The 12335-nt window shown below is 44.6% G+C and overlaps 1 protein-coding gene across 10 annotated transcripts in view; it reads right to left on the minus strand.

Moving 5' to 3' along the window:
* SNTG1 (syntrophin gamma 1) overlaps nt 1-12335 on the minus strand; it is a 1000749-nt gene that overhangs the window by 459353 nt on the left and 529061 nt on the right. For all 10 annotated transcript variants that reach the window (XM_033934198.1, XM_033934202.1, XM_033934200.1 and 7 more), the window contains one exon: nt 1201-1335. In XM_033934198.1, coding sequence (XP_033790089.1) covers nt 1201-1335 — 135 coding nt within the window. The remainder of the gene's footprint in view (nt 1-1200; nt 1336-12335) is intronic.

The raw sequence follows: 12335 nt of genomic DNA on the forward strand, positions 1-12335 counted from the left end.
CTTCAATCATATCTCCCCTCAGCCATCTCTTTTCCATGCTGAAGAGCCCTAACCTCTTTAGTCTTTTCTCATACAAGATGAGTTCTATCCCCTTTATCATCTTGGTCACTCTTTTTTGAACCTTTTCTCGTTCCGTCATATCTTTTTTTGAGAGAGATAGTACAGGTATACCCACACTATCTTTAAAAGGCATGTATCACAGGCACCACCACAAGCCAAACAAAACATTTTGTTGTCATAGTAGTACAACCCAGACAGCATTCCCCAGGCATAGGAGCCAACTTTTCAAAATAATGGGGGTGCTGAACTCACCACAAATTACTGTCCATATAAAGGAAGTTAAAGCATTGTGGGTTGTGAACACAACTGGCCAGGCTGTCCTTAAATGAAAAGCACAGCAGGTGGTGCCACACAAGGAGGACTTGTGGGTAAAAGAAATGTTAGGGGTAGCACTGCAAGTCCCATCAGTCTCTCTTTCTCCCCAACCCCAATTCATCACCACAGTTTACCATTCTACTCCCAGACCATCTACACCACACTCATGCTATGCCATCCAGTCCAACAATCCATATTCTCCACTTCTTAGCTAATCCTCAATAGATCCTCTTCCCTAACAAACCTGTGTACACTGTATACTTTCTTTTTCTTCTTAGACCTTCTCTATTCTTTTTCAGTCCCTCCCTACCTTAATGTCTTCTTGCTCCTCTCATCTTCTTATGTTGTTTTTCCCACATTTCAGTGCAGTTTGACTTTTTGGATAAGATGGTTAATATCACCCCCCCACCCCCCATCCATACACACACACCCGTACCTATTCCAACTCCCCATTCTATACTTCTCTGTCCTCTACTTCCTTCCGACTTGACCTGTCTTGCCCCATTGGGTTCCTTCTCACTCTACCTTGGTCAGTGCCCCTCCCCTGAAGGAAAGAACCTTGTTGATTGGCAGATAGAAGCTAAATGAGATGAAACGAGACTGTCAGAAGAAATCCTTGATCAGTCATACAAGTTTGCCAAAATAGTTCATACGCTTAAAAAAAGAGTATTCACATATCTTTGTTCTCATGTGACTATTATCTCCCCATTCAAAGTGTCTGAAGGATAATTTTCAAAAAAGTCAACAGGTTGCAAGATAACTATATCTGAAATAGAAATCATATCCAAACAGTAACCTACAGCAACAGAAGAAAATGCTACTTACACCAGAATAGAAAGGCTCACCAGACACACAGATCACATCCTGCTCCTGGATCATCAGTATATCTCTGGCTAAGTGTAGCCGCACTTTGAAAGGCTCTTCATTACCATCCTGCAGCAAACAAATCCCTGTCTTTGTCTTCAGGGAAAGGAAGAGAGAGAAAGGCTGGCTTAGATTACTGATTGTTTTTAATAAACATGTATAAAGAAAAAAAAACAAAAAAACATTGACATTTTAAAAAGTAAGGCCTAGATACACAAATGTATTAACCTTTGGAAACCTAGTTGAAATGAGATCACCAGAGAAATAATGGCCTTTTCTGATGAGGTTCAAGGACAACATGGTCCATTTTGTGTTGCACTATAATGAATAGGAAAACCCTCGTGACAAATGACCAGAAATATGTTTTGTGGAAAAGTAGGGCAAAAAAAAAAAAATCTATTATTCAATTTCCTTGTTGAAATAGCTCACATTTTCCCCAAGGACTTAATTTCCTGCAACCTCAGCAGATAAAAATTACACAGGGAAAAAGATAGTGGCATGCTTTTTCCAAAATTACACAATCTCACTTGCAGGTTGTCTGAAATTGTAGCTGTGTTTGTTTTATATGGTGCTGTCAGGCAGTCTGCCTTATAAGAGCCAAACTTTCAGTAGTAGAAACTGCTCCTGATCCCCAGACCTTAATTGCAGAACACCTGCCACAATTTAATTAACCTAGCATGGCATTTCCCATCATGTTGGCACCCATGGATCTGAAAAATGGCTGAGACAATCTTGGTAATCCAGGACCTTCCCCTCCCTCCCCCCCTCTCCCCCGGTTGTCTGTCCCCTTCCTACTCAGCTTTTAAAAAAGAATACCTTTGCTAGTGGAGATCCCAAGTCCATCCAGCTGAAGATCTCTCCCCAACAGTACCAGTTCTCCACCTTGGAAGTCTGTGTTAGTTGCCTGAGCTGCCAACAATAGCTAATGATTAGCTGTTGCACAAGTGCTGAAAACTGAGCATGTGAGGGTGCTGGTGGCAGTAGTCTGGGGAGCTGCCAAACTGTATTTTTGGCACCATTACGGGGAGGTCTTCAGCTGATGGAGCTTGGGATCCCCACCAGTTACTGCTAAAATGAGCTTGTTTTGCACCGACCAGCAAGAAAAGTTTCACAGACCAGTACAACTAGGTGGTTAGAAATGCTGATCTAGCAGGAAATAACTCATGTTAAAATGGCACGTAATCCCCTCCCCCTTTTACAAAGCTGTGAAAGTGGTTTTTAGCACCGGCTGTCACGCTGAATGCTCTGCGCTGCTCCCGACGCTCAGAGTTCCTAGGAGCGTCAGAATCAGCGCAGAGCATTCAGCATGCCAGCCTGTGCTAAGAACTGTTTCCGCGGTTTTGTAAAAGGGGGGTGGGGGTGGGGAGTGATTTGTTATACAGTTGGAAAGCATACAAGTCAGCTCTCAAAAGGCCTAACTTTGGGTTAGGAACTTAGATTTTTAAGTTTAATTGTAACCCCTAAATTTAAGAATTTAATGGGACCTTTTACTTGAGAACGTTAAGCCCCAATGTATGCTTAGGATATGGCAAAATGCTTACCACATAACACATTCAAGCTTTTAGCAATAATTTGCCATCTCCCATTCGCTAAATGTGCATTTATTATTTTTTTCAAAAATATTTTATGGGCAAGGGGGCCATGGGAGTGTAAACATTATTCAGGTAGAACATTATGATTAGAAAGTGCTACTTCAATAATGTAGACATTAAGGGCTCCTTTTACTAAGCTGCGATAGCGTTTTTTAGCGCACGCAGAATTTTAGCACGCGCTAAATCCGCGCTATACGGCTACAGCTAACGCCAGCTCAATGCTGGTGTTAGCATCTAGTGCGCGTGACGATTTAGCACGCGCTAAGCCGGCTAGCGTAGCTTTGTAAAAGGAGCCCTAACAGTTCATTTTGAACTGTCAGGGTCTTGGCAAATAGAACCCTTTGTTAACCTATCCAGATAAGCCAGGGCTCTCAAAGTCCCTCCTTGAGGGCCGCAATCCAGTCGGGTTTTCGGGATTTCCCCCATGAATATGCATGAGATCTATGTGCATGCACTGCTTTCAGTGCATATTCATGGCGGAAATCCTGAAAACCCGACTGGATTGCGGCCCTCAAGGAGGGACTTTGAGATCCCTGACTGATAAGCAGACTTGTAATCCTCTGTCAGTATGCACCTGATATGAAATGTGCGTATATGTTTGGGCAACATTGAAAGGTAGCTTGGAGAACTGTGGAGCAATACTTGAAAATTATGCAGCTGTATTTAGAGGACAATTTTCATGGTAAGGTTTACAAGTAAAAAGCATATACCTACCCCCTAGAAATCAACGGTCTGAAATTTCCAGCACTGTGCATAAAAGTATGCACAGTTCCACAAAGCATTTATTTTTAACAGCATTCTACTGAAGGCATTCCTGTGGCAGGATTAGGAGCTAGAATCACTAAAGACACGGATCTTATTGGATCCGTGAGTGATCCGATCCGTGTCCGGGGGGCTGATTCACAAATCACCCTCATGCAAATGAGGGCGATTGGAAACATGCCCCCAACTGACCGCCCGGATCGCTTTACAGTGATCCCGATGCATGCATAGACCATCTGTAGATGGTCTGCGCATGCGCTGGCCCTCCGTGCCTGGCTGAGCAGGAAACCTACTTTTTTTTTTCTTTGCAAGCCAGTGATTGGGGCAAGAGCAAGAGATCGGGGCAGATAAGCATGGCAGTCAGAAAGGACCTGAGCAACTGGTCCTCAGCAGATGCTTATTTTTGATCAGTCAGCCCAGTCAGTGTCCCTCTTATTTTTTAGTGAATCACTGCCTGCCTGCATTTGAGTGCCATTCCCCCTCATTTGCATGCACGGAATGGAGGATGATAGGGACAGAGGTTAATGAATCGGGTCGCAAAGTGGTCAGAAGATAATCGCTGGGCTTAGTGAATCTAGCCCTAGGTCAGGAGAGAAAGCATATACAGAAAGCATGCACACTAATGGCATTTTTCACATGGATAAAAGAGTTGTTTTCTATTTTTTTTAGTTAATGGCCACATGCTAATTTCCCCATTAGCGTGTGGCCATTAATGGATGATCCGTGACTGCCACTTACTTTGTAGACAGTAAGGCCTGGATTCTCTATAGAGCGCCGATATTGGTGGCCACCTAAAAATCGACCGCCAATCACACGACAGCACTGTTTAGAGAATTCCGCCTCCAGCAAAGGTAGGTGCTGTAAATGTAGACCAGGGTTTTCCATTTTCAGTACCTACCTTTGATATGAATCGTGCCTCCAGAGGCACTTTACGGAGCCAACGCCACCTTTGACTTTAGCCACGCTTAAAGTGGCATTAGATGCTGTAAAGCGTCTACAGAATCACAATTTCGACTGTTTTTATGCACCAGCAGGTGCCTTGAAAATCAGTTTAAAATGTCATTTAAACTGTGTTTTTCACTGATCATGGGTGCCTACCTATGCCTTAAAACCAGCACCATTTAGAGAATCTGGGCCTAAGGGCTCACCTGCTAATCATATACTAAGGTCCTCTTTTACAAAGGTGTGCGAAGCGTTTTAGCGCAGATTTAGCGCGTGCTAAATCAACATGGGTGCTAACTGCTAACGTGTCCATAGGATAACATGCACATGTTAGCGTTTAGCGTGTGTTTAGTGTGTGCTAATATTTAGCGCACCTTTGTAAAAAGAGGGGGTAATTGGTTAACACGGCGATGTACCTGTGATAATTGATTAGTGCAGAACAGACTTACTCTCCGTCCCCTGACCTGCCCCCAGCTCAAAAAGATAGAATCTATTTTTTGTAATGCATGGGAAGTGTGCATGGATTACAAAATTACCACCTGATGCCTGAGTACATCCTGTGATAAGCCCTTTTTCGCTGCGGCAAGCACATGTTAATGGTGACCGCAGCTTAGTAAAAGGACCCCACTATGTGAAGAAAAAGTAGATGCAAGTCTCTACTAACTGGTGCAAAGATCAACTGCCCAATATTCAGCACTAATTAACCAGCCAGGAATGGCTTCATGGCTTGCTAAATAGCTCTTATCACCAATATTCAGTACAAGATAGCCACTGAATATTGGCGCTTAATGGATAGCAGATCGCTGGCTATATTGTGCGACTTATTGAGCTATCCACAAAATTTACAACACTAGGCGGCTAAATTGAGCTGCTTCAATAGCTGGTCCATCTTTGGTTGTTATAAACTTAGCTGACCAGCACTGAATAATGATTTACCCTCTCTTTTACTATGCCACGTTAGAGATTTCTACCATGGCCTAGAGTGCTAAATGCAATAAGTGTCGGAGCAGCGTCTGAGCATTTAGTGCTTCAGGCCACGGTAGAAACCGCTACCACAGCTTAGTAAAAGAGGGGGGGAGGTAAAAAAATTTTCATAAATAAATAAGGGAGGGGGTGATCAATTATAGGATTTCAAGTGTATTTGAAAGCTCAATTGATAAATGTCAATATTGTACTTGATTTAAGATTTGAAATGAATAAAGATTAAAAAAAAAAAAAAAAAGAGGAGGGGGGTTAGCCAGCTAGACTGGATATTAAATACCAGTCACTGGAAATGGCCCAGCATTGAATATCTGGGTTCAGTGTCAACCAAGGGAGTTAACCTGGCTAATTCTCGTAGTCTACATATAAGCTCCCATGGATACAAATTTTCTGTGGACATTGCAGCATGAGCTCAGTTTGAAGACTTTCACCATAAAGCACATGTGCTATAGGTCAGGGGTTCCCAACCCTGTCCTGGAGGACCACCAGGCCAGTCGGGTTTTCAGGATAACCCTAATGAATATGCATGGAGCAGATATGCATGCCTGGCACCTCCATTATATGTAGATCTCTCTCATGCATATTCATTGGGGCTATCCTGAAAACCTGACTGGCCTTGTGGTCCCTCCAGGGAACCACTGCTATAGGAATTGCTGCTAACAAAGTGTAAATATGCACACATGCTTCTAGGCATATTAATGACTTGATATTCAACCAAGCAGGCACTTTGCTTTGAAAGCTGCTGTGTTTTGTGTGGTCTTCAAAGTATGCATATGCTTTTACTTTTTGGTTAAGTTACCAAGTTGATTTTTGGAGATAAATAAAACTTTTTTTTAGTGTTGAATAAAAAATTGAGTATAAATGAGCAACAATGCTAAGAGGAGTTTTTTTTAATGCTGATAATAGATTCGGAGCTGTTTTAGACACATGGGATTTAGTAAATGGGGTCCAGAATTGGACACGCAAAAAAGACGCATGCTGAGCGCTTTGCTGTTAACAGCGCTTCAAGTTGGGTGCCATTTATAGAATAGCATGCCCAACTTTTGGAGTGAGAATCTACACCAACTGAAACCTGGTGTAAAAACTCACGAGTAAATTGGGCACGGATTCCCTCAATGCTATAATACGGTGTATATTTTTAGTGAATGCCTCTGACCCACCCATACATTTCCCATGGCCAATGGCTGCACTCACTTTTCAGTTGCTTGCTAAAAGATTTACTCTCGCATCTCTATAGAATAGTGCTTAGCATGATGCAGGCGTAAATCCAATTGTTGCCAATTAAAGGCAATAATTGATTGTTGCTTCCCAATGACTAGTGCTAATTGGTTTGTTGCTCAAATTTGGGTTTGCGTCCATATTTACGCACCCAATTTTTGAGCATCATGTACAGAATCTGGGGGATACTATCTGAACTCACAGAGGCTTTTTCCTCCAATATTATAGAATAGCAATATATGTTTTGATTAATTATTACACAGCTGATTAAGTGGAGATAGGATTGTCTGTACTCTAATATTCTGGTTTAATAAAGACTTGATTTTATATGGACCATTCGTATTTAACCACACTGGAAGGTATTTAGAACTGAGTGATATATCTATATAATAAAACCGTAGGCGGCGCATGCGCAGTCTTATCAGCGTGCTTCCATGATCCGTATGTCCGTGGCCGCCAAGACTGCAGCATGCCCCGCGCTTACTACGGCCCCACGCGGCACTTCACTCCATTTTCGCCAGAGCGGTTTGCCCAGATAGGGGAAGCTGAACAGCTCACTCCCGCCTCTGCTCGACTTCCTGTTCACAACCCCCCCCCCCCCCAAACAACCGCATAGGAAAAACTCACTCCCTGCTCTCCTGCCACGGCGTTTGCTTCCTCTACTCGGCACGGCGCTTTACCCGGCAGACATTGAATAAAAGGTTGCCTCCCCCTGCCGCTCTGAATACCTGACCGCCTAACTTTAAACCCGCGGCTGCAGCTGCTTTGAAGACCTGGCCTGGCCGCCTAACTTTAAAACCACGAGCTAAACAGGTATGTAGTTCTTCCTTTCACCTGAACTCGCCTGCTCCCAGTGGGCCAAGAGAGAGGGGGGAGTGGCTGCCGTGGTGATCTGGCCGACTCCCTGGTGACAGGAGCCGCGGCGGCACCTTTAAAGTGAAAAAATAACTGTGGCAAGGGAGCCGGCCAACTGGCAGTTCAAGTTGGAGCTTCAGTCTGGCCTGCTCCCTGCCGTATTGTATTTTTTAGTTGAAAGAAGCGGCGGTGGCTCCTCTCACGATCCCCGCCTGGGTCAGACTTCCGACGCAGGTGGGGATCATGAGAGGAGCCACCGCCGCGTCTTTCAAATAAAAAAATACAATATGGCAAGGCGGGCAGGGAGCAGGCCAGACCAAAGCTCCAACTTGAACTGCCAGTTGGCCGGCTCCCTTGCCACAGTTATTTTTTCACTTTAAAGGTGCCGCCGCGGCTCCTGTCACCAGGGAGTCGGCCAGATCACCACGGCAGCCACTCCCCCCTCTCTCTTGGCCCACTGGGAGCAGGCGAGTGAAGCCCGGTACTTCCGGGTAGCTAAGGGGCGGAGCGCGGCGCGTGCTCAGGGTCCGGGTGGAGAAGCCGGTGCTACAGCCGCTTGCACACATTAGCACTGGCTAACGCAACCCGGGTAAGGGAGGTCAAGTTTGGGAGGATCGCTCAGACTTGGGACTGGCGTTCACCTTCGGATGGAACAGTAACCTGCTCCAGGGGAGCCGGACGACACCCACATGTAACAGATCAGCACTACCCCCGATTTCCCGAACCCCCACCTCCCCCCAAGCAACAACAAAAACTACTCCCGATGCCTGCGGCTGTGACCCCCCCACCCCAAGTAAACTCCCCTGGAGCAAGATCGGATGCCCGGAAAAGGGGGGAGGGATAGATCACTCCCAACCGTTCGAGGAGAACTGAGGGCTGGAAGAGTAGGTATGAGAAGGGGGTTGGGTTTGGGGGCTATAAAGGAATATGTGAGAGAAGGGAGCTGGGGATGAAAAAAGGATGAGATGGGAGAAGGGGGGCTACAAAAGGGGGCATGTGAGAGAAAGGGGCTGAAGACAGGAGCTGGAAGAATAAGTGAAGGGGGAATGAAGAGGGAGTTCTATGGAGGTGAAGGACAGAGAAAGGGGACAGATTTTTAAGTTGGTGGAAATAGGGAGGGTAAAAGGGGAAATGGGAGCCTGAATAGAGGGGGTAAGACATAAGAAGAATAGCCATACTGGATAAGACTAATCTATTCTAGCACCCGTTAATGTAAGGTGATGATGGACAGGGGGGATGTAAAACAAAGGGGCTGCTGCTGGATAAGGTGAGCAGTGATGGAGTGGTGGAGGACACAGGGGAGGTAAAAGGAAGGGATAATGGATGGGGAGCAGGCAAGGGGTGGTTGTGGACAGCCAAGGAAACCTCCCCCCCCAAAAAAAAACACAGAAAGCGACTAAGGAGAGAGAAAAATAAATAAAGACAGACACACACACACATATATTCTAGCACCCGTTAATGTAACGGGCTATAAGACTAGTGAAATAAATATTTCCAATAAATAACTTTACTTTCATTTCACTATGGGGTCCTTTTACTAAGGCGTGCTAGCCGTTTTAGCGCACGCTAAATGCTAACACGTCCATAGACTATAATGGACATGTTAGCGTATGCTAATATTTAGCGTGCCCTAAAATGGCTAGTGCGCCTTAGTAAAGGGACCCCTATGAGCGTAACTAACTTCCTTGACAGTTCAGATACTGAAGGTTGTCCACGATCCATTGTCATCGGCTGAATTTGAGAGTACTTTGAAGGATGTTAACAGTTAAATAGTTTGTACTTTACTTTGTTGTTCATGTTGTACCATAATACAATGATTTATTTTTTTGTTTGTTTGTTTCTCCCCTACCAGAGACTCCTGCACTCATCTCTTATCTGGTGGCAATATTAAGAAGTACAGGTACATGTCACACCCCTTCAAACATATATACAGTGGAACCTTGGTTTACGAGCATAATTCGTTCCAGAAGCATGCTCATAAACCAAGTTACTCATATATCAAAGTGAGTTTCCCCATAGGAATGAATGGAAACTCGCTTTGATTTGTTCTACCTTCTCCTCCCCCCCCCCCCCGAGGCTACTGGCGCTGCTCCATCACCCCCTCCCCCACCGCTCTAACCGCCATCGCACCCCCCAAACCGGCATCACAACCCCCCCCCCCCACGAACACCCCTCCCCTGCAAGAACCGCATCGCACCCCCGTGCTGGAAGCGGCATCCGCCCACCCTCCCTCCCAAACATGCTCCTTACCCCATCTGCTGCTTGTGCGAGTGAAAGAAAGCTCCCGTCTCTTGCCTGGGCTGGGCCTTGAGCATCTGCGCATGCTCAAGGCCTTCTGGCTCTCGTTCTCTCAGAGAGAACGAGATCTCGTCTTGCAAAACACTCGCAAACCGGGTTACTTGTAAACCGAGGTTCCACTGTATTAGATTTCCATGTGTTAAAGCATTTTTGAGAGAGAAAAAAAACCCCATATTTGCCATGACTTATGAAGCAATCCTCAAATGAATATTGGCATATTCACTCTTACATTCACACTAATTTATGAAATCTTATAATAGTCATGCATATGCTGACTTTATGTAGCATGTATAATTCTTTGCAATGTATTTAACTGTATACGAAAGTTCTACGTAATATGTTGCCTATAACCCTCCTAGAACTCTAATTAATGAAGATTCGGAAGGATATAAGATTGCACATAACATAACATACGAGAGGGTGCTGAAAAGTTCTCAGCCCGACCAAGAAGAGAATGACGCAGATATAGTTCAGTCAATGATCTGAAACAATGCCAAAATATAGAGCTCCTTTTACGAAGCCTCATTAGCGGCTTTATCGCACGCACATTTTTAGCGTGGCTAACCCCTGCGCTAGCCGAAAAACTACCTCCTGCTCAAGAGGAGGCGGTAGCGGCTAGCGCAGCCGGCAAATTAGTGCGCGCTATTATGCGCATTAAAACACTAACGCGGCTTCGTATTAGGAGCCCATAGAATTTTGTTTCTGCAAATTGGCACTTAACAAAATAAGATAACACTCTTTTCAGCTACAGTGGCAAAATAATGCTCAGAATTTAGGATGCTGGTCGGTTGGGCTGAGAACTTTTCAGCACCCCCTGGTAACATAATAAAATCAATCAGTGATCTGAACCAGTTTGAGTACATTTGAGTTCAATCTTTACCAGTTTCACATTTGATTTTATCCAGTTCACAGTGCATTTATCCATTTCTACATTAAATGTAGCTGGGACTAACAAAATATTTTTTAAAAAGATACATTTGAGAGAGATTAAGAAATTAGTTTAAACATAATACTGCTTACATCCTATATCTCTTCTGCCTATGTTAATGGGCATCATAAATTATCCATTTTAATAACTGCTATAAATAGGATTTCATCTAATTAGAACTCTTAAAATCTTGGTCCTAATAGAAAATTAGAGAACGGAATGCCTGTGAGCCTTTCAATGCACAACTAATTGACTGACTTGTTTCCAAAAGACATATGAAGCATCTTGTCTGACTCCAAATTCTTATTTAGACTATGGGGACTACAGTGTTCCCCCGGTCGTTCGCGGTCAGCGGTTTGCGTTCCCGGTCATTCGTGGTATTTTCTGACTGCGAACCGCTGACAAGGAGAGGGCAGCGGGAAAGGCAGGAGAGAGCAGCCGGAGCGCCGGCGAGTGCAGGAAATCACATCGCTGTATGCTCTGACCGCCTCTTCCTGCGCTAAAGTCGGGCCTTACCAATCAGGAGCTGCGTGTCAAAGCAGATCCTGATTGGTAAGGCCCGACTTAGTGCAGGAAGATGCGGTCGGAGCATACAGCAAATGATTTCCTGCACTCTCTGGCGCTCCGGCTGCTCTCTCCTGCCTCTCCCGCTACCCTCTCCAGTCTCCCCCCCCATGAAAAACCATTTTCGCAGTTTTTCAAGATTCGCGGGGGTTCCTGGAACGGAACCCCCGCAAATATCGGGAAATACTGTATTCTATAACTTGGTGCCTTCAGTTAGGTACATTGATGCTGTGTGCTGAGTATCAATTCTATAACAAAAGAAAAAAGGGGTGACAAACCACAAAAAAACAAACCAAAAATGCATAGAGTGGAAAAGCCACAAATTACCAGAATGAGAGCAGGAGTACAAAATAAAATCACTTTATTAAAAATACTATAAAAATAAGGCAGCAAAATCCAGATGAGTGGATAAACTAAGAACATAAGAACGCCACTGCTGGGTCAGACCAGTGGTCCATCGCACCCAACAGTCTGCTCACGCGGCAGCCCCCAGGTCAAAGACCAGTGCCCTAACCGAGACCAGCCCTACCTGCGTTCGTTCTGATTCAGCAGGAACTTGTCCAACCTTGTCTTGAATCCCTGGAGGGTGTTTTCCCTTATGACAGACTCTGGAAGAGCATTCTGGTTCTCTACCACTCTCTGGGTGAAGAACTTCCATACGTTTGTACGGAATCTATCCCCTTTTAACTAAGGACCTAACACAGTTTGTGTTTCAGCAGCTTATACCTTCCTCAGGAGTCTTTAGCAAAAAGATGACACATGGGTTGTATTACACACTACAGTTTTTAACTTAATAATGTGTAACATAGTGAGGTGAAATCAACATGGCCATTTTATAACAAGAATTACCTAAGCTTGTACAATGACCTCCATATAACTTGTTTTGACCTGTTCATGGTTTGGACATTTCAGTTGGCAAAATGGATGTTCATGCTAGGCATTGCTAGCACTTGGAT

The sequence above is a fragment of the Geotrypetes seraphini genome, chromosome 2, assembly GCF_902459505.1.
Source record: "Geotrypetes seraphini chromosome 2, aGeoSer1.1, whole genome shotgun sequence".
Classification (NCBI taxonomy): Eukaryota; Metazoa; Chordata; class Amphibia; order Gymnophiona; family Dermophiidae; genus Geotrypetes; species Geotrypetes seraphini.